At 48.0% G+C, this 22,521-nt stretch overlaps 1 protein-coding gene across 1 annotated transcript; it reads left to right on the forward strand.

Annotated features, from left to right (window-relative positions):
• The first annotated feature begins 497 nt into the window (after positions 1 to 497).
• On the forward strand, positions 498 to 3,547 carry CD248 (CD248 molecule). The gene has a single exon (XM_034407467.3). The coding sequence runs from the start codon at positions 779 to 781 to the stop codon at positions 2,810 to 2,812; it is 2,034 nt and encodes a 677-aa protein (XP_034263358.3). The 5' UTR covers positions 498 to 778; the 3' UTR covers positions 2,813 to 3,547.
• The last annotated feature ends 18,974 nt before the right edge of the window (positions 3,548 to 22,521 follow it).

Here is a 22,521-nt window from a genome sequence, read left to right on the forward strand (position 1 = left end):
ATCGAATACCCACAACTTCTGGTGGCAAGCTGTTCCACCGGTGAATTGTTCTCCCTGTCAGGAAATTTCTCCTTAATTCCAGGTTGCTTCTCTCCTTGATTAGTTTCCATCCGTTGCTTCTTCTTGTCCTGCCTTCTGGGGCTTTGGAAAATAACTTGAAACCCCCCCATCCCTCCTCTTTGGGGCAGCCCCTCAACATCAGTTTCGGAAGCTCAGCCCAGCCTGGAACCTCCCCTTGCCGCCCCCCCCCACTTTTAATCTCATAAAGCTAGGTGGCTCTGTGGCTAAGACACCGAGCTTGTCGATCAGAAAGTTCAACTGTTTCGAATCCCTAGTTACAGCTCTCTTGTGTGACCAGGGGGTTGGGCTGGATGACCTCTGAGCTCCCTTCCAACTCTTGTTCAAAACTGACTAGCTCTCCTCCTGGCATCCCGTGGCAGGGTTTGAAATCAGAGGATGCTTCCAGCGACAGTGCGGCCTAGCGGTTAGACCAGAAAAGCCACAAAGCAGATGCTTCCTCTGCCCACCCACTCACTTCCCCCCTCCCGACACCCCCAGACCTTCTCCGCCTGCCTGCTTTGCCTTTCCCTTTTCCCCTCCCTCCCTTCCCTCCCTGCGTGGCAAGAGTTCAAATCCGCGCCTTAGAAGGTCCGAAGGCGGGGATCGGAGAAGCCCAGCGCCTCCTTCCTCCCAGACGGGGAGGGGAAAGAAGGCCGGGAATTGAGAGGTTGGAGGGTCTCTCAGTGAGCCGAAAGCCCACCACAGCAGCAACACAACCATGCTGGTCCCTCGGCTGCCTCTCGGCTTGGTGGGGCTCTTGCTCCTCCAGCTGCCACTGCCTGCCCGGCCGGATCCTGAAGCCAGTTGCGATCCTGAAGGCTGCTACGCGCTCTACACCCATCCGCGCAGCTTTTTAGAAGCCTGGCGGGCTTGCCGGGAGCTCGGAGGCAACCTGGCGACCTTGAAACGAGCCGAAGAGGCGGCTCAGGTTAGCCAGTTGCTAGCCGGGAGCCGCCAACCTGGTCCGCCCCGTCTGTTCTGGATCGGGCTGCAGCGCCAACCTCGACAGTGTTTCCCGCAGAGGCCTTTGCGCGGTTTCAGCTGGGTGACTGGCGAGCAGGAGACGGCTTACAGCAACTGGGCCAGGGCCAGCGCAGCCGTCGGGGGAGCCGGTTGCGCGGCTCCTCGCTGCGTGGGTTTGGACGACCGGGATTTCCAGTGGCTGGAAGGATCCTGCATGGGTCCCGTGGACGGCTACCTGTGCCGTTTTGCCTTCCGTGGGATGTGCGCCGGCTTGGAAGAGGAAGGCGACGGGGCCAGCATCAGCTACGCCGCGCCTTTCGGGCCGCTGGCATCCTCTGCCGTCGGGGCTCCTCCGCGTTTCATGCCCTTCGGGACCGTGGCCTCCGTGGGCTGCCCCGGTGGGCCTTCGCTGTCTCTGCTGTGCCTGCAAAAGGAGGACGGGCACGTGGGCTGGTCCAAGGGCCCTCCGCTGTGTCGGGAGCCGTCGGGGGGCTCGTCGTCGTCGTCGTCGTCGTCGGCTTCGGCGGGCAGCTGGTGCGAGGGAGACAACGGCGGGTGCCAGCAGCTGTGCCTGGACGAGGGCTCCGGCTACGCCTGCGAGTGCCACGCGGGGTACCTCCTGCTCCCCGACGGCCACTCCTGTGCCGCCAACGACCCCTGTCGACGCCGGCCGTGCCAGTTCGACTGCGTGGCGGAGGAAGACAGCACCGACGGCTATAGCTGCCGGTGCCCAGCCGGGTACGAGCTGGCATCCGACGGGCACCAGTGCGAGGACTTAGACGAGTGCCTGGATGCTCCGTGCGAGCATCAGTGCGAGAACACCGAGGGTTCCTACCTTTGCCGTTGCCACTTGGGTTTCAGCCCTGCCGAAGACGAGCCCGGGCAGTGCGTGGATACCGACGAGTGCCAGATCCCCGGCGTGTGCCAACAGATGTGCGTGAACTACGTGGGTGGCTTTGAGTGTTACTGCACCGAAGGGTTCGACCTGGAAGCCGACGGCATCAGCTGCAGCCCCGTCGATGGGTTGGAAGGCCCCGATGCCACTCCGCCCGAGGTCTGGCCGGATCCTTTCCCCGTGCGCTTCACCACCAGGGAAGCCGAGGATCTCAGCATCCCTCCGGTTCGCTTCTCGCTTTTCCGCGACGGGGAGGCCGGCTCCTCGTCGGATTCCGCCGCTTCTTTCTTGTCGGTGCCCGACCGGTTGGTTTTTCCCCCTCCGGTGCCAGCCACGGAGGCTCCCGAGTTTGACATCGCTTGGGACTCGCGCGTTTCTCCTTTGGAGCACGGTTTTTCCTCCTCGACGGGGCACCCCGAGGTCCTCCATCCCAACCCCTCGGCTTCCGATCCTCCTCCTCCTCTTCCGACGTCCGTTTTTGGGTCCCTGCCTCTGGATGTCACGGGGACCCTTCTTCCCACCTCGGGGGACCCTCTGACGACCCCTCCCTCACCCTCCGGGGGTCCCACGGAGGAGAAGGTGGACCCCGTCGTTGGGGGAGTCAGGGCGCCCCTCCCCACTTCTGCCACCCCCAGCCCGGCTTCTGGGGAGGAAAGGCAGAGGAAGGATGACCGTTGGCTCTTAGTGGCATTACTGGTGCCCATTTCTATCTTTCTGGTGATCATGTTGGCTCTGGGCATCGTTTACTGTACCCGCTGCGGAGCTCAGGCCAAAAGCAGGAGCGTGACCCAGTGTTACCGGTGGGTGATTAACACGTCGGAAAAAACGGCCCCGCCATCCTCCTCCTCCTCCTCCCGGCCTTGCCAACCGGCCACTTGCCGGACCAGTGTCTGAACTACGAGCCACAGCACCGGGGAAGTGAGGGGGGGGCACGTTGGATGGCATTGTGCCAGGCGGGCACAAGGACCAAAAAATAAAAATTCACCCGCGGGGGCAAATGCCACAGAGGGTCTCCCCTCCCTTTTGCCACATCTGGGATGCCAGCCTGCCAGGATGCAGCAGAGACCCAGCTTGGAGGGGTGCCCGAGGCTGTTTCCCCCCCCCCAATATTTCCCCCCCAGGCTCAGGATGAGCCCCAAACCGACTCAGACCTTGATTGCTGGAGTAAAAAGACTTTTTTGGGGTGGGGCCCGCAGAAGCCCCTTCCCCTCGCAACTTGGAAGCGACCTGGAAATCTGGGGGTGCCTTTAATCCAAAGTGGGGGGAGCGGCTGTCCTGACCGCGGGGAAAACAAAAGAAGAAGAAGGAAAAAAAAAAAGAAGTTGGATTTGTGTGCCACCGCAGGGGGGGTGTCTTTCTTCCCCCTGAACGCCCCCCCTCTCCACCCCAGCGCTGGTTGTTCTGCCAAGCAGGGGAGTTTTAAGTTTCTAGTCCTCATGACTTCGGAAGCAACCGGATTCCCTCCCTTTCCCCCACTAGCTTCTTTTGCATCTGGAGTCAACACACCACGGATGGATCCCACGCTGCTCAGGGTGATTTCTCCCACTCCGAACTTGTTAAAAACTATTTTTTTTGGAAAAAAAAAATTCTCGTGGGATACAAGCCCCTAAATACACTTTGTTTGATGTCTTCCGATGGCTAAGTGTGTGTGTGAGAAGGGGGGGATCTTGCGATACGGGAATGGGGGGAGTGGGTGGAGGGGAAAGGAACCCTCTGGGTCTGCTGTGAGGGCAGGGGTGAAATCCAGCAGGTTCTGACAGATTCTGGAGAACCGGTAGCGGAAATTTTGAGTCGTTCCGGCAAATAACACCTCTGGCTGGCCCCAGAGTGGGGTGGGAATGGAGATTTTGCAGTATCCTTCCCCTGGAGTGAGGAGGGAATGGAGATTTTGCAGTATCCTTCCCCTGGAGTGGGGTGGGAATGGAGATTTTGCAGTGGGGATGGAGATTTTGCAGTATCCTTTCCCTGGAGTAGAATGGGAATGGAGATTTTGCAGTATCCTTCCCCTGGAGTGGGGTGGGAATGGAGATTTTGCAGTATCCTTCCCCTGGAGTGAGGAGGGAATGGAGATTTTGCAGTATCCTTTCCCTGGAGGGAGGAGGGAATGGAGATTTTGCAGTATCCTTCCCCTGGAGGGAGGAGGAAAAGGAGATTTTGCAGTATCCTTTCCCTGGAGTGAGGAGGGAATAATGAGGAGGGAATGGAGATTTTGCAGTATCCTTCCCCTGGAGGGAGGAGGAAAAGGAGATTTTGCAGTATCCTTCCCCTGGATTGAGGAGGGAATGGAGATTTTGCAGTATCCTTCCCCTGGAGTGGGGTGGGAATGGAGATTTTGCAGTATCCTTCCCCTGGAGTGAGGAGGAAAAGGAGATTTTGCAGTATCCTTCCCCTGGAGTGAGGAGGGAAAGGAGATTTTGCAGTATCCTTCCCCTGGAGTGAGGAGAGAATGGAGATTTTGCAGTATCCTTCCCCTGGAGTGGGGTGGGAATGGAGATTTTGCAGTGGGGATGGAGATTTTGCAGTATCCTTCCCCTGGAGTGAGGAGGGAATGGAGATTTTGCAGTATCCTTCTCCTGCCACATCCACCAAGCCATATCCAACAGAACCGGTAGGGAAAAATTTTAGATTTCACCCCTGTGTGTGTATGTGTGGGTGGGTGGGTGGGGGGTTTCATTGACTCTGACCGCTGATGTGGTCTCCTTGGTGGGGTGGAAAGTCGAAGCAACAAACAAACAAAAAACCCCGAATATTGTGTGCGTGCGTTTTGCGTGTCAAATAAAAGGACTTAATTTTCTAACGGGCTGGAAGTCAAAACAAACCAGAATTGTCTGGAGGGAGGGGGAAAAGAAATATGTCAGATGGGGGCTCCTGGGTTGGGTGGGGAGAGAGGGGGAGGTAACCAAGGGGCCAGGAATACAGTAATATTAGATTTGGAAGGGACCTTGGCGGTCATCCAGTCCAACCCCCTTCTCAGGCAGGAGGCCTGTGCTATTAAATTCACAATGCAGCGAATTTTCACCCCTGCCTTTTTTTTTAAAAGCACGAAATGGTTAAATGGTGCACATACATCCCATCATCCTTTCCCAAGGCATTACGGTCTCCTCCCCTCCCGCCGCGCCCCGGTTAAAGAGGGCAGTGCCAATTGGATTAGAAAGGCGACGTTTGCTTCAATTCTCGCCGGCGAGGTTGGGAAAGAAAGGAAGGGGGAAAAAAATAAAATAAAATAGAGAAGTTTTTTTTAATCTGAGAATCATGAGGACTAGCCACCTAGAGGAACCGCTTAAAAAAAATCAGCCTGAAAAGGGTGCAGGCTAAAGTTTCAGAAGAAATCCAGAACGGAGTAAAACGATTAGAACATCGGAGTTGGAAGCAGGGGTGAAAATCCAGCAGGTTCTGAAGAACTGGTAGCGGAAATTTTGAGTAGTTCGGAGAACCGGCGAATACCACCTCTGGCTGGCCCCAGAGTGGGGAGAGATTGGGGATTTTGCAGTATCCTTCCCCCAGGAGCGGGGTGGGAATGGAGATTTTGCAGTATCCTTCCCCTGCCATGCCCGCCAAGCCACGCCCGCCAAGCCGCACCACGCCCACAGAACCGGTAGTAAAAAAAAATGTGGATTTCACCACTGGTTCACCTTGGAGGTCTTCTACTGTACCGTTTCAGACAAATGGCTGTCCGGTCTCTTCTTAGAAACCTTCAGTGGTGGAGCACCCATAACTTCTGGTGGCAAGCAGTTCCACGGGTTAATTCTTCTAATTATCAGAAAATCTCTCGTTTCTTTTTTTTCTGAATTGGTTTTCTCCTTGATTAAATTTCCATTGCTTCTTGTCCTGCTTTCTGGTGCTTGGGAGAATAGTTAGACTCCCCCCCTCTTCTTTGGGGCAGCCCCCTCAAATATTGGAAGACTGCTATCATAGTCCTCCTTCTTTCTAGACTAGCTCTACCCAAATCCTACAAACGAGTTCATTGTATGTCTTAGCATTCCAGCCCCTTCCTTTAGCATCTTGGTAGTACAGGGGTTTAAGGCACCCTGTTATTAAGCTGGTTATTAAGACCAGCTGCCTGCAATTATTGCAGGGTTCGAGTCTCGCCAAGGCTCAAGGTTGACTCAGCCTTCCATCCTTTCTAAGGTAGGTAAATTGAGGACCCAGTTTGTGGGGGCAATAAGCTGACTTTGTATAAATATATACAAAAGTATGAAGGCTTATTGCTTAACGCATTGTAAGCCGCCCTGAGTCTCCGGAGAAGGGCGGCATATAAATCAAATAAAAAAAAAAAATTGTTGTTCTCTGCACTCTTTCCAGAGTCTCAACCTCTTTTTTTAATAATATGGTGTGGCCTTACCAAGGCATTATCACCAAGAGAGCCTTGGTGGTGCAGCAGACTAAAGCGCTGTTAAGTAACACCAGCTGCCTGCAATTACTTTAAGTTCAAATCTCACCAGGCTCAAGGTTGACTCAGCCTTCCATCCTTCCGAGGTAGGTAAAATGAGGACCCGGATTGTGGGGGGCAATAAGCTGACTTTGTATAAAAAAAAGAACACCGCTTAGGGGCCCCCGAAATACCTACTTATATATACTATATACCTACTAAGTATACTACTACCTACTAAGCAGGTATATACAAAAGTATGAAGGCTATTGCTTAACGCATTGTAAGCCGCCCTGAGTCTCCGGAGAAAGGGCGGCATATAAATCGAACCAATAAATAAATAAATAGAGTTAGAAGGGACCTTGTAGGTCATCTAGTCCACCCTTCCACCCAAGCAGGAAACCCTACGCCCGTGATGGCGAACATATGGCACGCGTGCCACAGGTGGCACGTCGCCGAGCCAGATTGGCGGGCACGCGAGCATTTCCTAGCTCAGCTCCAGCATGCATGCGTGTGTTGGCCAGCTGATTTTTGGGCCTTCTGGGCTCACCGGAAGTCGGCAAACAGAAAGGGGTAGGGAAGGCTGTTTTTGCCCTCCCCAGAGGCTCCTAGAAAGACTCTGGCGCCTGGGGAGGGCAAAAAAACGGGCCTACCAAGCAGGAGATACTACATGATTTGACCGATGGCGGTCCAGTCTCTTCTCGAAAGCTTCCAGGGATGAAGTTCTCACAACTTCCGAAGGCAACTTCTGTTCCATGGGTTGACTGTTCTCCCTGTCAGAAAATTCCTCCTTATTTCCAGGCTGAATCTCTCCTTGATCAGTTTCCATCCACAATTCCTTGTCCGGCGTTCGGGTGCTTTGGAGAATAGCTTGACCCCCTTCCTCCTCTCTGGGGCAGCCCCTCAAATATTGGAAGATGCTCTCCTGTCTCCCCTGGTCCTTCTCTTCACTAGACTAGCCATGTCTTCTGTCCATCCATGGCTCACTCAGATGTCTGTCTTTCTTTCTTTCTCTTTCTTTCTTTCTTTCTTTCTTTCTTTCTTTCTTTCTTTCTTTCTTTCTTTCTTTCTTTCTTTCTTTCCTTTCTTCCTTCCTTCCTTCCTTCCTTCTTATTCTTTCTTTCTTTCTTTCTTTCCTTCCTTCCTTCTTTTCTTTCTTTCTTTTTCTTTCTTTCTTGTGCTTTGGAAAATAGCTGGACCCCCTTCCTCCTCTCTGGGGCAGCCCCTCAAATATTGGAAGATGCTCTCCTGTCTCCCCTGGTCCTTCTCTTCACTAGACCAGCCAGGTCTTCTGTCCATCCATGGCTCACTCAGATGTCTGTCTTTCTTTCTCTTTCTTTCTTTCTTTCTTTCTTTCTTTCTTTTCTTTCTTTCTTTCTTTCTTTCTTTCTTTCTTTCTTTCCTTCCTTCCTTCCTTCCTTCTTATTCTTTCTTTCTTTCCTTCCTTCCTTCTTTTCTTTCTTTCTTTTTCTTTCTTTCTTGTGCTTTGGAGAATAGCTGGACCCCCTTCCTCCTCTCTATGGCAGCCCCTCAAATATTGGAAGATGCTCTCCTGTCTCCCCTGGTCCTTCTCTTCACTAGACTAGCCATGTCTTCTGTCCATCCATGGCTCACTCAGATGTCTGTCTTTCTTTCTCTTTCTTTCTTTCTTTCTTTCTTTCTTTCTTTTCTTTCTTTCTTTCTTTCTTTCTTTCTTTCTTTCTTTCCTTCCTTCCTTCCTTCCTTCTTATTCTTTCTTTCTTTCCTTCCTTCCTTCTTTTCTTTCTTTCTTTTTCTTTCTTTCTTGTGCTTTGGAGAATAGCTGGACCCCCTTCCTCCTCTCTGGGGCAGCCCCTCAAATATTGGAAGATGCTCTCCTGTCTCCCCTGGTCCTTCTCTTCACTAGACCAGCCAGGTCTTCTGTCCATCCATGGCTCACTCAGATGTCTGTCTTTCTTTCTCTTTCTTTCTTTCTTTCTTTCTTTCTTTCTTTTCTTTCTTTCTTTCTTTCTTTCTTTCTTTCTTTCTTTCCTTCCTTCCTTCCTTCCTTCTTATTCTTTCTTTCTTTCCTTCCTTCCTTCTTTTCTTTCTTTCTTTTTCTTTCTTTCTTGTGCTTTGGAGAATAGCTGGACCCCCTTCCTCCTCTCTATGGCAGCCCCTCAAATATTGGAAGATGCTCTCCTGTCTCCCCTGGTCCTTCTCTTCACTAGACTAGCCATGTCTTCTGTCCATCCATGGCTCACTCAGATGTCTGTCTTTCTTTCTCTTTCTTTCTTTCTTTCTTTCTTTCTTTCTTTCTTTCTTTCTTTCTTTCTTTCTTTCTTTCTTTCTTTCTTTCCTTTCTTCCTTCCTTCCTTCCTTCCTTCTTATTCTTTCTTTCTTTCTTTCTTTCCTTTCTTCCTTCTTTTCTTTCTTTCTTTTTCTTTCTTTCTTGTGCTTTGGAAAATAGCTGGACCCCCTTCCTCCTCTCTGGGGCAGCCCCTCAAATATTGGAAGATGCTCTCCTGTCTCCCCTGGTCCTTCTCTTCCCTAGACTAGCCATGTCTTCTGTCCATCCATGGCTCACTCAGATGTCTTTCTTTCTTTCTTTCTTTCTTTCTTTCTTTCTTTCTTTCTTTCTTTCTTTCTTTCTTTCTTTCTTTCTTTCTTTCTTTCTTCTTATTCTTTCTTTCTTTCCTTCCTTCCTTCTTTTCTTTCTTTCTTTTTCTTTCTTTTTTGTGCTTTGGAAAATAGCTGGACCCCCTTCCTCCTCTCTGGGGCAGCCCCTCAAATATTGGAAGATGCTCTCCTGTCTCCCCTGGTCCTCCTCTTCACTAGACCAGCCAGGCCCAGTTCCTGCAACCGTTCATCGTCCGTTTTAATCTCCAGTTTGCAGCATGGAGACTAATAACAGGTTAATGGAAGCAGAGCTTGAAAAAGGGACAGGAAAGAGGAGATACAGAAAGATAGCGTGTAAAGTTTGTGGTTTGAGCAATAAAGGAATACGGGCCCCGAGGGGATTGGAAAAAGCAGAGCGAAAATGCCTGGGTTTCTTTTTTCGCCAAGCCTTTAATTTTAAGATAATTAGAAGATGCTGATGTTTCCAGAACCTTCCAGCTGCTGACCTACCTAACTTCCCTTCCTCCGGTTGGGAAGGCGGTCGAGGAGGAGGTTTGAATTGCCGGTTCGGCTTTGTTTTTTGGTGTGGTTTGCTTATTCCTTGTGTTTATAGGGCCCGCCTGCCTCCCTTCAAAATCAGGGGTGTGGGGCCGGGGGGCATACAAACCCCCCCTCCACCCACCCCTCCGGCTTCCCCATAACTTGTAAGTAGGGGGAGCTTCAGAAGTTGCCCCAGAAGGTTTTTTGCGGGGCGTGCAAAGGTTGAAGCCTTTGAAAGTAGCAGGAAAATTTGCAAAACGCAAACACCCAGAAATACAGACACAGACTCTCTCTCTCTCTCTCTTCTCTCTCTTTCTTTCTCTCTCTCTTTCGCACTTGCATTCTCTTTCTCTCTGTCTCTCTCGCTGTGTCTCTGTCCTCCTCTTTCTCTCTTTTTTTCTCCCTCCCTCTCCCTCTCCCTCTCTCTTTCTCTCTCTCACACACTCTCATTCTCTTTCTCTCTGTTTCTCTCTGTCTCTCTGTGTCTTTCTGTCTCTGTCCTCTTTCTCTCTTTTTCTCCCTCTCCCTCTCTTTCTCTCTCTCTCTTTCTCTCTCACACTCTCATTCTCTTTCTGTCTCTCTCTCTCTTTCTCTTTCTCTCACACTCACATTCTGTCTCTCTCTGTCTCTTTCTCTCTCTGTGTCTTTCTCTGTCTCTGTCCTCTTTCTTTTTTTCTCCCTCTTCCTCTCTTTCTCTCTCTCTCTCTTTCTCTCTCACACTCTCATTCTCTTTCTCTCTTTCTCTTTCTCTCTCACACTCACACTCTCATTCTCTTTCTCTCTGTCTCTCTCTCTGTGTCTTTCTCTGTCTCTGTCCTTCTCTTTCTTTTTTTCTCCCTCTCCCTCTCTTTCTCCCTCTCTTTCTCTCTCACACTCTCATTCTCTTTCTTTCTCTCTTTCTTTCTCATACTCATACTCACACTCTCATTCTCTTTCTCTCTGTCTCTCTCTGTGTCTTTCTCTCTGTGTCTCTGTCCTTCTCTTTCTCTCTTTTTCTCCCTCTCCCTCTCTTTTTCTTTCTCTTTCTCTTTCTCTCTCTTTCTCATTTCTCTCTCACACTCTCCTTCTCCTTCTCTCTGTCTCTCACACACTCTCTCTCTGTCCTTCTCTCTCTCTCTCTTTCTCTCTGTCTCTGTCCTTCTCTTTCTCTCTGTCTTCTCCCTCTCCTTCTCTCCCGTCCCTCTTTCTCTCTCTCTCTCTCTCTCTCTGTTTCTGTCCTTCTCTTTCTCTCTCTCTCCTCCCTCTCCCCCTCTCTCTCTTTCTCTGTCTCTTTCTCTCTGTCACTCTCACTGTCACTGTCTCTCTCTTCTCTCTCTCTCTCTCTTTTTCTCCCTCTTCCTTTCTCTCTCTCCCTATCCCTCCCTCCCTCCCTCTCTCTCTCTTTCTCTCTCTCACCCACCCACACGAGATTTGTGTCCAATTATAGCTGCTTTCTAGAGCTGGATACTGAGGAATACAGGTAATCCTTGATTTACGAGAGTTCGTTTAGTGAATTACAAGAGCATTGAAAACAGCGACTTACGACCGTTTTTCAGACTTGCGACCATTCCAGCCTCCCCATGATCACATGATCAAAATTCAGAGGCTTGGCAAACTGGCTCACATTTACGACGCAAGGATCACTTGATTCCCCTTTTGCGACCTCCTCACCAGCCAAACCAACGGGGGGGAAGCCGGATTTCACTTCACAGCCATGTTAGTGACTTCCCAAGCGCCGCGATTCACTTAACAACGGTGGCGAGAAAAGCGGGGGCAAAACTCGCTTAACGAATGCCTCGCTCAGCGACAGCAATTGTGGGCTCCCTCGCGGTCCTAAGTCGAGGACTACCTGGGCATCAAATTTTATGCGTCCCTCACAGCCCAAACGTGTGAATTTTCTGCCCTTTTCCTGCCCCGAATCTACAAATTTTCCTGCTTTTTTCCCCCCCCCCCACACCAGCCAGGATGCCGGCTGTTTCCATCTTGCAGGAGTCTCTGATCCTGGTTAGCAAACTAAACCCTTTTCTGAGTACATTTATGCTCACCATCTGGCCTGCGTTTGCACCTCTCTATAAGGAAAAAAAAAATGGGGAAAAAAAGTCACAATTGTCTTAAATTTCGGTGTTTCCTGACTCAGCCGGGCTCAATCCAGCCCCCTCGGGCTGGCGGGTTGGGGGGGGGCAGGGAAACCTCTACAGTAATGCCAGGGGTGAGGGTGGGGGGGGCTTCTAACTTCCCCCCCTTTTTAAATCTCAAAATTGTTAACCCTTTGCAGGAGGGTGGGAAGGAGAGGGCTGGAAAAAGATCTCAGGAAATCCCGTGGGAAAAATTGGCTGGCTCTCAACGGAGAAGAACGCAGCTTCATTTGGGGTGCCATGAGAGTTGGGGGGTGGGCAGGTAGGGCTTCTTTTCCAGATCCTTCTGATCCTGTCCCCCCCCCCATTTCAAAAGAAAAGATGATTTTAAAAAGGAGGGGGCCCGTCATTCTCTCCCCTCCTCCCCACAATCTATTGCTTCCATTCTTCGCATTCTCGCATCATTCCCCTCCCTCTCTTTTTAACAAAATACCCCATTTGATCACAAAATTTTGCCTCCCCCCCGTCCCTATTTTTTAATTTATTGTTGGACTCCCTCCCAGATTTGACTGGGGAGGCACAGATCTGTAGGGTGGGGGAGAAGGAGGGATAGAGGAAAAGATGCCAAAGGAGCCAATAATCCTGGATTATTATTATTTATTTATTTTTTTAAAAAAAGAAGGGATATTTTTATTAAAGAGGGGAACATGGAGAGGGAAGGGGCTTTTGCCCACCCCTGGCACGGCAAGGGTTAAACCCAGGAATGTGCATTTTGCAGAGACTTTTAATAAAGACCAGATGGAGGAGAGGAGACCATATGCTGGATGAGAGAAGACGACAGCCCCTTCCCCACCCGCCCGGGCTCTGCCCTCCCCCACCTCCCCACCCCCACCGCTCACATTAGATGAGGCAGTCCCTGGCCTCCCTCCCTGGCTCAGCGGAAGGCTGATCTTCAACAGGTAGAGAGCTTCTCCATCTCCCTATGACTCCCTAAGAGGAGGTCAGGGTGCTGCTGAACCTGTTGAGTGGCTACCTCCCATTGCAATTTTTTTTAAAGAAGAAGAAGAAGAAGAAGAAGAAGAAGAAGAAGAAGAAGAAGAAGAAGAAGAAGAAGGAAAGAAAGAAAGAAAGAAAGAAAGAAAGAAAGAAAGAAAGAAAGAAAGAAAGAAAGAAAGAAAGAAAGAAAGAAAGATTTGGCATGTTTCAGGTCCCATTGACTGAATTCTGCTCCCCTACGATCAGAGGTGGGTTCCAGCAGGTTCTGACCAGTTCTGGAGAACCGGTAGCGGAAATTTTGAGTAGTTCGGAGAACCGGTAGTAAAAATTCTGACTGGCCCCGCCCACATCTATTCTCTGCCTCCCACGTCTCAGCTGATTGGGAGGAAATGGGAATTTTGCAGTAACCTTCCCCTGGATTGGGGAGGGAATGGAGATTTTACAGTATCCTTCCCCTGGAGTGGGGTGGGAATGGAGATTTTATAGTGCCACACCCACCAAGCCACGCCCACCAAGCCATGCCATGCCACGCCCACCAAGCCACACCCACAGAACCCGTAGTAAAAAAATTTGAAACCCACCACTGCCTATGATCCTAGCTACAACCGTTTTTGAATCAAGGAACCTCAGCTGGGCTAGCGTACAGAATTTCACCCAACACCCGGAACCCATGAATATAATTTGGGAATAAAAGGAATATAATTTGGGGAAGTTCTGGCTGCTTCTGAGCTGCTGAGGTCACATGGCCTTCGTGTTCAACTTTCTGTGACAGTTTCCCAGCCAGTCCCGCAATCCCTTGTTCCCTTCCTCACCCAGCAGCATCACTTACCTGCTAAACAGGGAAGGGAAAGAGAAAGAGGGAAGGAAAGAAGGAAAAGAAAAAGAATGAAGGGAAGGGAAGAAAAGAAAGAAGGGAGGGAGGAAGGAAGGAAAAGAGAAAGAGGGAAAGGAAAGGAAGGAAAAGGAGGAAGGAAGGGAAAGAGAAAGAGGGAAGGGAAGGGAAAGGAAAGGAAAAGAAAGGAGGAAGGAAGAAAAAAGAGGGAAGGAAAGAAGGAAGGAAAAGAAAGAGGGAAGGAAAGAAGGAAGGAAAAGAGAAAGGGAAGTGTAGAAGGAAAGAAAAGAGAAAGGGGAAAGGGAAGGAAGGAAGGAAAGAAGGAAGGAAGGAAGGGCAATAGCAACAGCCCTTAGACTTATATACCGCTTCACAGTGCTTTACAGCTGGTCAGGATTGAACTCCTGGCTATGGGCAGAGTCAGCCTGCAATACTATATTTTAACCACAAGGAAGGATGGATGGAAGGAAGGAAGGAAGGAAGGAAGGAAGGAAGGAAGGAAGGAAGGAAGGGACGAGAAAGAGGAAGGAAGGAAGGAAAGAAGGAAGGAAGGAGGAAGGGAGGAGAAAGGAAGGAAGGAAGGAAGGAGGGAGGGAGGGAGGAAGGGACGAGAAAGAGGAAGGAAGGAAGGAAAGAAGGAAGGAAGGAGGAAGAGGAAGGAAGGAAAGAAGGAAGGAAGGAGGAAGGGAGGAGAAAGAGGAAGGAAGGAAGGAAGGAAGGAAGGAAGGAAGGAAAGGGAGAGAGGGAAGATAGAAGAAAGGCAAAGAAGAGAGGGCGGGAAGAATATTCAGCACGGGGTGCGAATCTGACCGCCCTCTGATGCCTGCAACTTTTTGATTTCCTCGGCCAACATATCTCCCGCATTTCCCAAATCCTTCTATTTTGTTCACTAATCCTTGGCCATAGTCCTGCTTTTGAAAACACCACCGAACTCGATAAAATCCCACCCTGGAAACCCCCCCCCATACCCCAGAAAAAGGGATGCTTGGACCTTGGTATCAGAGGTGGTCTTTCTTCCCCACCCTTCTTCTGGATCCCGGCCGAGTGGAGGAAGGGTCTTTTTTTGCGAAAGGAAAAGCTGGAAGCTGCTGAGAGCTCTTGACTTTCAGCCCCCCCGGGGGTCTCGCTTATTACCCCTCCTCTGAATGGGGGCCTGGAAAGCCGACCGTCCCCAGCTCTCTGAAGCAATTAAGCGGGAGCAACGTAGCCAAAAAAGCAGGGGAAGGGGAAAAAAAAAAGAGAATTAAACACAGTTGTCCTAGGACTTCCCTCGTTGAGGGGTTTTTGTTAACCGTTGAAGATCATTAGGAAGGGGGGGGCTCTTTCCTTCTCCTCCTGCAACGCTGCGGCTGTTTCTCACGATTCGCGTAACCTGGGTTAACCAGGCCATTGAGGCAGACCTCAAGGAACCAGGGAAGGTGTGTGGGCTCTGCTTCTGAGGCTCATAGCAACAGGGAAAGGGTTGGGAAGAGACAGATGCAGGTTGCACTTTATATTACATACATTCAAATCTATATCTATATAGCCATCCATCCATCTCTCCATCTGTCCATCCACCTACCTACCTACCTACCTACATCTCTCTCTCTCTAATCTCTCTCTCATCTCTCTCTATATATCTATGTCTCTATCTTATCTCTCTCTGTCTCTCTCATATCTATCTATCTATCATCTATATTTATCATTTATACCTACCAATATCTATCTGTCTATCCCCCCTCTCTCTCATCTCTCTATATCTCTCTATTTCTATCTATATCTATGTCTCTATCTTATATTCTCTCTCTCTCTCTGTCTCTCTCATATCTATCTATCTATCTATCTATCTATCTATCTATCTATCTATCTATCTATCTATATCTATCTATCTATCTATCTATCTATCTATCTATCTATCTATCTATCTATCATCTCGCTATCATCTCTCTATATCTCTATTTCTATATCTATCTATATATATCTCTACCTTATATCTCTCTATCTCTATGTCTCTATCTTGATATATATATATATAGATATCATCTATCTGTCTATCTATCTATCTATCTATCTATCTATCTATCTATCTATCTATCTATCTATCATCTATCACCTATCACCTATACCTATTTATCATTTATATCTATCTATCTATCTATCTATCTATCTATCTATCTATCTATCTATCTATCTATCTATCTATCTATCTAGCTATCTAGCTATCTAGCTATCTAGCTATCTACCTACCTGTCTATTTTGGGGGTAGGGCTTATATTACGAGCATCCTGAAAAATCATGCTAGGACGTATTTTCGGGTTGGGTCTTATTTTTGGGAAAACGGGGTATCTATCTATCTATCTATCTATCTATCTATCTATCTGAGAGTTCACAAAGTTGATGCTACATAGAACAAAACGGTGACTGAATCTGCAACTACCCGGGGAACTCATCAAATTTGCAGATGAGACACCAAAATTGTGGGAATTGTTAACACCTCGGAAAATAGGCTCCAGATCAAGAAGGATTTTTGGCAAGCTTGAATACTTGGACCCAAAGCTCACAGGATGCTATTGAGGGGTGAGAAAAGTAAGTTTTTTACACTCAGGAGGGGGGAAAAACAACCCACCCAGATGCACAGGTATCAAATAGGTACTACCTAGTCTTCTAATCCAAGCTGCCAATAAAGCCAACACAGTCCTAGGCTGCAACAACAGACGGATAGTTTCAAAATTACGAGAAGTGATAATAGCACTTTACTGCATTGTTGAGGCCACAATGCATCCAGTTCTGGACACAAAACAGATGTTGAGATCCTTAAAATTGTGCAGAGGCAAGCAACAAAGAGGATCAGGGGTCGAGAGGTTAAATTGTATGATGAAGGAACTAGGCACATCTAGTTTAGTGAAAAGAAGGACCAGGGGTGACATGATAGCAGTCTTCCAGTATTTGGGGGCCGCCACAAAGAAGAGGGGGTCAACCTATTCTCCAAAGCACCTGAAGGCAGGACAGCTTAATTCAGGTTTGTTTCCCCTACCTAAAGCATAAAGGTTTGGTGATGCTGGCTTGAATATTGAAGATTTTGACGCCTGGCACTTCGTACACATTCAGGAACACACTTTCTCGGAAAAGGAGGGAAGGAAGAAGAAGGCAAAGAGGAAAAGGAAAAAGGAACGAAGGGATGAAGGAAAAGAGAGAAAGAGAAGGAAGGTTAAGTAGCTAGGTACAATGATAGTTTAACCTTTAGACCTTCTGGCAGAAGATGCAGAACAATTAAAACTCGGACCACACGTTTTCTGAATAGTTTTTAATCCCAGAGCTATAATTGCACTCAACCATGAAGTAAAGGGCCACCATCAGTGAGCTGTTGGACAGCATTATTTGGTCTGTTGTGTGGATGTTTGGGTGGTTTAGGGGTGGGGAATTTGTGGTGGGTGGGAGTGTGTTTGGGGATTGTTATGCGTCTTTGGACTTGGTCTTTGGGTGTTAAGTGAATTTCGTTGTATGGGTATACTGTGTATACACGTACAATGACAATAACGTTATTAAATTAAACAACTCCTGAATCAGAATCCACTCTTTTTCTATTTTTCTTCTTTCTATCCTATTTTTCTCCAACTGTTTTTTTTCCCCTTGTCTTGCCTTTTTCGTCCTTTGATTTCTTTGTTTTTCTTTCATCTCCCTTACTTCACTTTCTTCTGGATTAGCTGTTATCTTTTTGCAAATGTTTCCATAAAAATAATGCATGCGCCTGGCCCGGGAGATGGGTTTCAAAAATTTTTACTACCGGTTCTGTGGGTTTGACTTGGTGGGCGTGGCATAGCTTGGTGGGCATGACAGGGGAAGGATACTGTAAAATCTCCATTCCCTCCCCACTCCAAGGGAAGGATACTGTAAAATCTCCATTCCCTCCCCACTCCAAGGGAAGGATACTGCAAAATCCTCATTTCCTCCCAATCAGCTAGGACTCGGGAGGCAGAGAATAGAGGGGGGCGAGGCCAGTCAGAGGTGGTATTTACTGGTTCTCCGAACTACTCAAAATTTCTGCTACCGGTTCTCCAGAACTGGTCAGAAGTTGCTGAAACCCACCTCTATTCTGCCTTGGTCTCAAAGCAAACCGAATTTCCCCCTTTCCCGGGTAGGCTGATAAACAACAAGCCCGTTTGACTTTTCTGCCTGCCTTCATCCCGCATATATATATATATATATATATATATATATATATATATATATATATATATACACATTTTATTTTACAGCAGGGATTGGAGGGCGGAGGAAAATCCGCCGAAAAACTCTCCCACCCTCCCCGTGTCCCCGTACAGATGCAAACAGGAACCAGATGTTTGCCCTTCCTTAGGGAAAGCCTCGATGCCTTTTCGCCTCTCCGGGCCTCAGTTTCCCACCTCCAAAACCTTCTTCCCCACTCCCACACGCACAAATTTGCTTTTCTCCCCCTTTATTGTTGTCTTTTGCAAGGGAGTTTTATGCCAATGAGACCCACCCGATCCAAATTGGCTTTCCCCCCCCAAAAAACCTCCAGCCCAGAAAAAGAGAGAAGGGGGGAAAAAATATCCCACCCTTCTCCAAGTCTCCAGCAAGGGCCCCCCGAAGGGTGGGGCACTGATCATGACACATCCTCCTTTGCATCACAGGCTATCCCGAGCCAAAAAAAAAAAAAAAAAATGCAGAGAACATGGACAGAAAAAAGGAAAAGGGAAAAAAAAAAAAGGAAGAAAGAAACAGCAGAATTGAACGATGTTCTGTCTTCTCGTCGGTTGACACCCAACGCCGTGCGAAAGGGCCAATGTGTGTTTCCATGGTTAAAAAAAACAGGGATTATTTTTTTTGCAAGAAGGAGCCATTCGGAAGCAGCATGGGATAGAGCTTTGGCATTCTAGGATGGGGCACCACAAGGAAAGCCAAGGCTAGGAAAATCATCAAGTTTCTTTTAAAAAAAAATAAAAAAAAATCATGGCCTTGTCATCAGAAGTTGTCCTTGACTTGATGGAGAGTTTGCTTAACAAACCACGGCTTAGGCATTCAGATTGCCGACGCTCCAATGCATGCACCTGCACACATGTTCTGGTTTGGGCACTCGGTGCAGAAAAGATTTGCCATCACTGGGCTAAACTCTCAGACGGACCAAAGAAAGCGACAGAAACGGGATTTGTCTGAATCCTGGCAAGAAACGGGATTTGTCTGAATCCAAGCAGAATTCAGCTGACCTACAAGTTGAGGATAAACTTGAATGGAAGGGAAGCCAAATGTAACTCGGGTTGCATAACACGCTGGCCATCGAACGCCATTCAAGCGCCAGAAATTCAGACTGAAAAAAGGGAAAAGAAAGAAAAGGAAAAAAAAAAAAAAAGCCTGCAGAATGACCAAGCTTGAGCAAAATTTTCCCTAAAATCTGCAAAGTACAGCCAAATTTTTTTGGGTACCTTTGTTTGAATGCAAGAATAACAGAATAAGAGAGTTATTCTGGAAGGGATCTGGGAGGTCATCTAGTCCAACCCCCTGCCCACACAGGAGACCTACAGTAGGGATTCGAACCGCCGGACTGCCGACCTTTCTGATCGACAAAGCTCAGCGTCTTAGCCACTGAGCCGTCTCCAGGGATGGAGCACCCACAACTTCTGGTGGCAAGCAGTTCCACTGGTTAGTTGTCCCTCACTGTTAGGAAGTTTCTCCTTAGTTCTAGGTTGCTTCTCTCCTAGGTTAGTTTCCATCCATTGTTTCTTGTCTTGCTTTATGGTGCAAGAAGAGACTGGATTGCCACCTGTCAGAAATGGTTTACAGTCTCCTGGGTTGAGCGGGGGGTTGGACTAGATGACCTACAAGGTCCCCTCCCAACTCTTTTGTTCTATTCTACATGTTTTAGCCTCCAGCCCCCTAATCATCCTTGTTGCTCTTCTCTGCACTCTTTCTAAAGAGTCTCAACATCTTTTTTGTATTCTGGTGACCAAAACTGGATGCAGCATTCCAAGTATTCAGCTAGTTCTTGAGTTACGACCGTAATGGAGTCGTTTCCCTATATGTTCCAGGAGCATCGCAGATAGTCCTCAAGTTACGACCATGAAAGAGCTTTTCCCCATCTGTTCTAAAGAGTATCGTGTTAGTACTTCTAGAATGAATGGAGAAGGGTTCCATTATGGTCATAACATGAGGATGCTCCTAGAACAGATGGGGAAAGGCTTCATTATGATCGCAACTCGAGGACCCCCTGGGATTCTCCTAAAACACATGGGAAAAGCTTCATTATGGTCGTAACTCGCGGATCCCCTGGGATTCTCCTAAAACACATGGGAAAAGCTCCATTACGGTTGTAATTCGAGGACTCCCTGCAGAGTTCCTAAAATAGATGAGGCAAGATCAAGGCAAAAAAACCCGGGCAAAGCTCCTTTTTTTAGAAGCATTCCCAGCAGTCCTCGAGTTACGGCCGTCACGGAATTTGGCCATCACAGTTGTAACTCGAGGACTCCCTGTAGAGCTCCCTGGAAAAGAAGCTAGCTTGGCCTGTTTCTTTCTTTCTTTCTTTCTTTCTTTCTTTCTTTCTTTCTTTCTTTCTTTCTTTCTTTCTTTCTTTCTTTCTTTCTTTCTTTTTTGTCTTGATCTTTTGCCCCATCTATTCTAGGAGCACTACAGGAGGATCCTCGAATTACGACCGCCCTGGCCAAACGCCACGACGGTCGTAACTAGAGGACCGCCGGGAATGCTCCTAGACCTGGGAGAGGTGGGGGGGGCGTTTTAAAGCTAGATTTGCCGGGTTTTATTTTTTTATTTTATTTCGCTTCGCTTTGACCTTTCTCCATCTGTTTTGCTTACTGGCTGTTTTGGTGCCGAGTTGCGATGAAGTCATACATTCCACACCCAATTCTGCTTCTCATCCATCCATCCAGCCTCTGCCCTGATTTTTTAAAAAGCCTGCTGACTCGAATAAAATCTTCTCTTTTTTTTTCTCCCCCCATCCCTGATTGAGAAACTGCCGGGATTTTGATTCAGGGCGTCCAGCTTTCCGAAGAAGAAAATAGCCCTCATTGTGGTCTTCCTGGACTCGTCATGTGCGAAACGGGACTCATTTTCCCTGACCTGGGTTAAAAACGGGCCTAGGGTGCAGCTCTCACTGGGATCTGAACCGGGGGAGTGGGGGCTTCTTGGAAAGCCCCACATTTTTCCCAAAGAAAAAAAAGAGAAAATAAATGAATTATAAGAGTTGGAAGGGAATGTTTTGCTATCTTTGATTGCAAGAATATAGAATAAGAGAGTTAATCTGGAAAGGAACTCGGAGGCTCGGATGGAGCATCCACAACTTCTGGTGGCAAGCTGTTCCATTGGTTATTTGTTCTCGCTGTCAAGCAATCAAAGATCGATCGATCCGAATAGAGCTGGAAGGCACCTCAGAGGTCATCTAGCAGGAGACCCCGTACCGTTCCAGACAAATGATTCTCCAATCTCTTCTTGAAAGCCTCCGATGCCACAACTTCTGGTGGCAAGCTGTTCCACTGGTTAATTGTTCTCACTGTCAATCAATCAATCAATCAATCAATGAGATCAATCAATCAGAATAGAGCTGGAAGGGAAGTCTTCTAGTCCAACCCCCTGCTCAAACAGGAGACCCTATCCAATTTGAGACAAGTCCAGTCTGTTCTTAAAAACCTCCAGTGATGGAGCATTCACGACTTCTGGTGGCAAGCAGTTCCACTGGTTAATTGTCCTCACTATTAGGAAGTTTCTCCTTAATTCCAGGTTGCTTCTCTCTTTGATTAGTTTCCATCCATTGTTCCTTGCCTTGCCTTCTGGTGCTTTGGAGAATAATTTGACCCTTCCTCTTCTTTGGGGGCAGCCCCTCAAATATTGGAACAATGCTATCATGTCATCCGTAGTCCTTCTCTTCCCTAATGTAGACCTATGTTTTATCGTATGCTTTATATGTTATGTGCATCACATGTTTGAGCCTCCAGTTTTCCTAATCATCTTCGTTGCCCTTCTCTGCGCTCTTTCCAACAACTTCACATCTTTTGTGTAATTGCGGTGACGAAAACCGGACACAAAATTTCCAACATTACCAGCACCATAAAACTAGCTGCGCCCCCTTATTAGGAAAAATCAGGACCGCTCCATGCTGAAAAAGCCTACGCTTTCAGCCACCGAGGTAGACTGCCACTGAACGGGGAGGCTCGGGGAAGACCCCCCACCCCACCCCAAGAAGGCAGGATCGAGCCAGGAGGTGGGGAGGGGGGCTGTTTCATTGAGACACATGGATCTAATTCTCTTTTTTAAAAAAAAACTCGATGGGAATCCCATCCTTGTCTGGGGGGAATGTGAGTTCAGTAATTTGGGGTTTTGTTTAATTTCTGTCTTATTAAAACAGGCCAAAACCTTGCTTGTAAATTTGAGTTGATCGGTTTGGGGTGTCATATAAACCGGGCCAACTGTGGTTTATTTAATAAACTTGTTATGAAATGAACTGTAGCAAAACATAATAAGATAATAAATGACTCAGTTGCTGCGGCAGACGGAGACGTAATGAGGCCGATGGGGGCTTAACGTGTCGTACCAGACCGGCCTTGGGTAGCTTATTCAATAAATCATCATTTAGTTACAAGTATAATCCTCCACTGACAACAATTCGTTTAGTGACCATTCAAAGTTACAACGGCCCCGGAAAAAAAGCGACTTGCGACCGTGTTTCCCACTTAACGACACTTGGCGCCTCCCCTGGTCACAGGATCAAAAATTCAGACCTTGGACAACTGACTCATATTTATGACGGTTGCAACGTCCCGGAATGTGTGTGTGTGTGTGTGAGACGTGATCCCCTTTTGCGACCAAAAGTCAACGGGGAAGCTGGATTCACTTAACAACGGCGGCAAGAAAAGTCGTGAAATTGGGGCAAAGCTTTAACTGTCTTTGCTTAGTGAGGGAAATTTTGGAGACTCCATTTTGGTCGTAAGACGAAGGCTACCTATATTGGTCTTATCCTTGCTTTCTTTTGCCCCCGTCGTTCTACTTCTATTTGCAGGTCTTTTTAATGGGGAATTTTCTCCCGTTGATTTTGTAATGGTTGCTTGCAAACTCAGCCAGATGTTCAAACTAGATTGGGCCTTTTGGTCCACCTATGAGTCCTTTCCCGAAGACGACCTGAGATAGCCAGATGTGGTCGTTTGGGGGGGTATTAAAAAGTCTAACTTTAAAAGGTAAAACTGCCTTTTGCAATTGCCAGGACGACTTATATCTCTTAAAAATAAGAATTATT

This window comes from Pantherophis guttatus, chromosome 18, assembly GCF_059756535.1.
Source record: "Pantherophis guttatus breed Tessera chromosome 18, ASM5975653v1, whole genome shotgun sequence".
In the NCBI taxonomy this organism is placed as follows: domain Eukaryota; kingdom Metazoa; phylum Chordata; class Lepidosauria; order Squamata; family Colubridae; genus Pantherophis; species Pantherophis guttatus.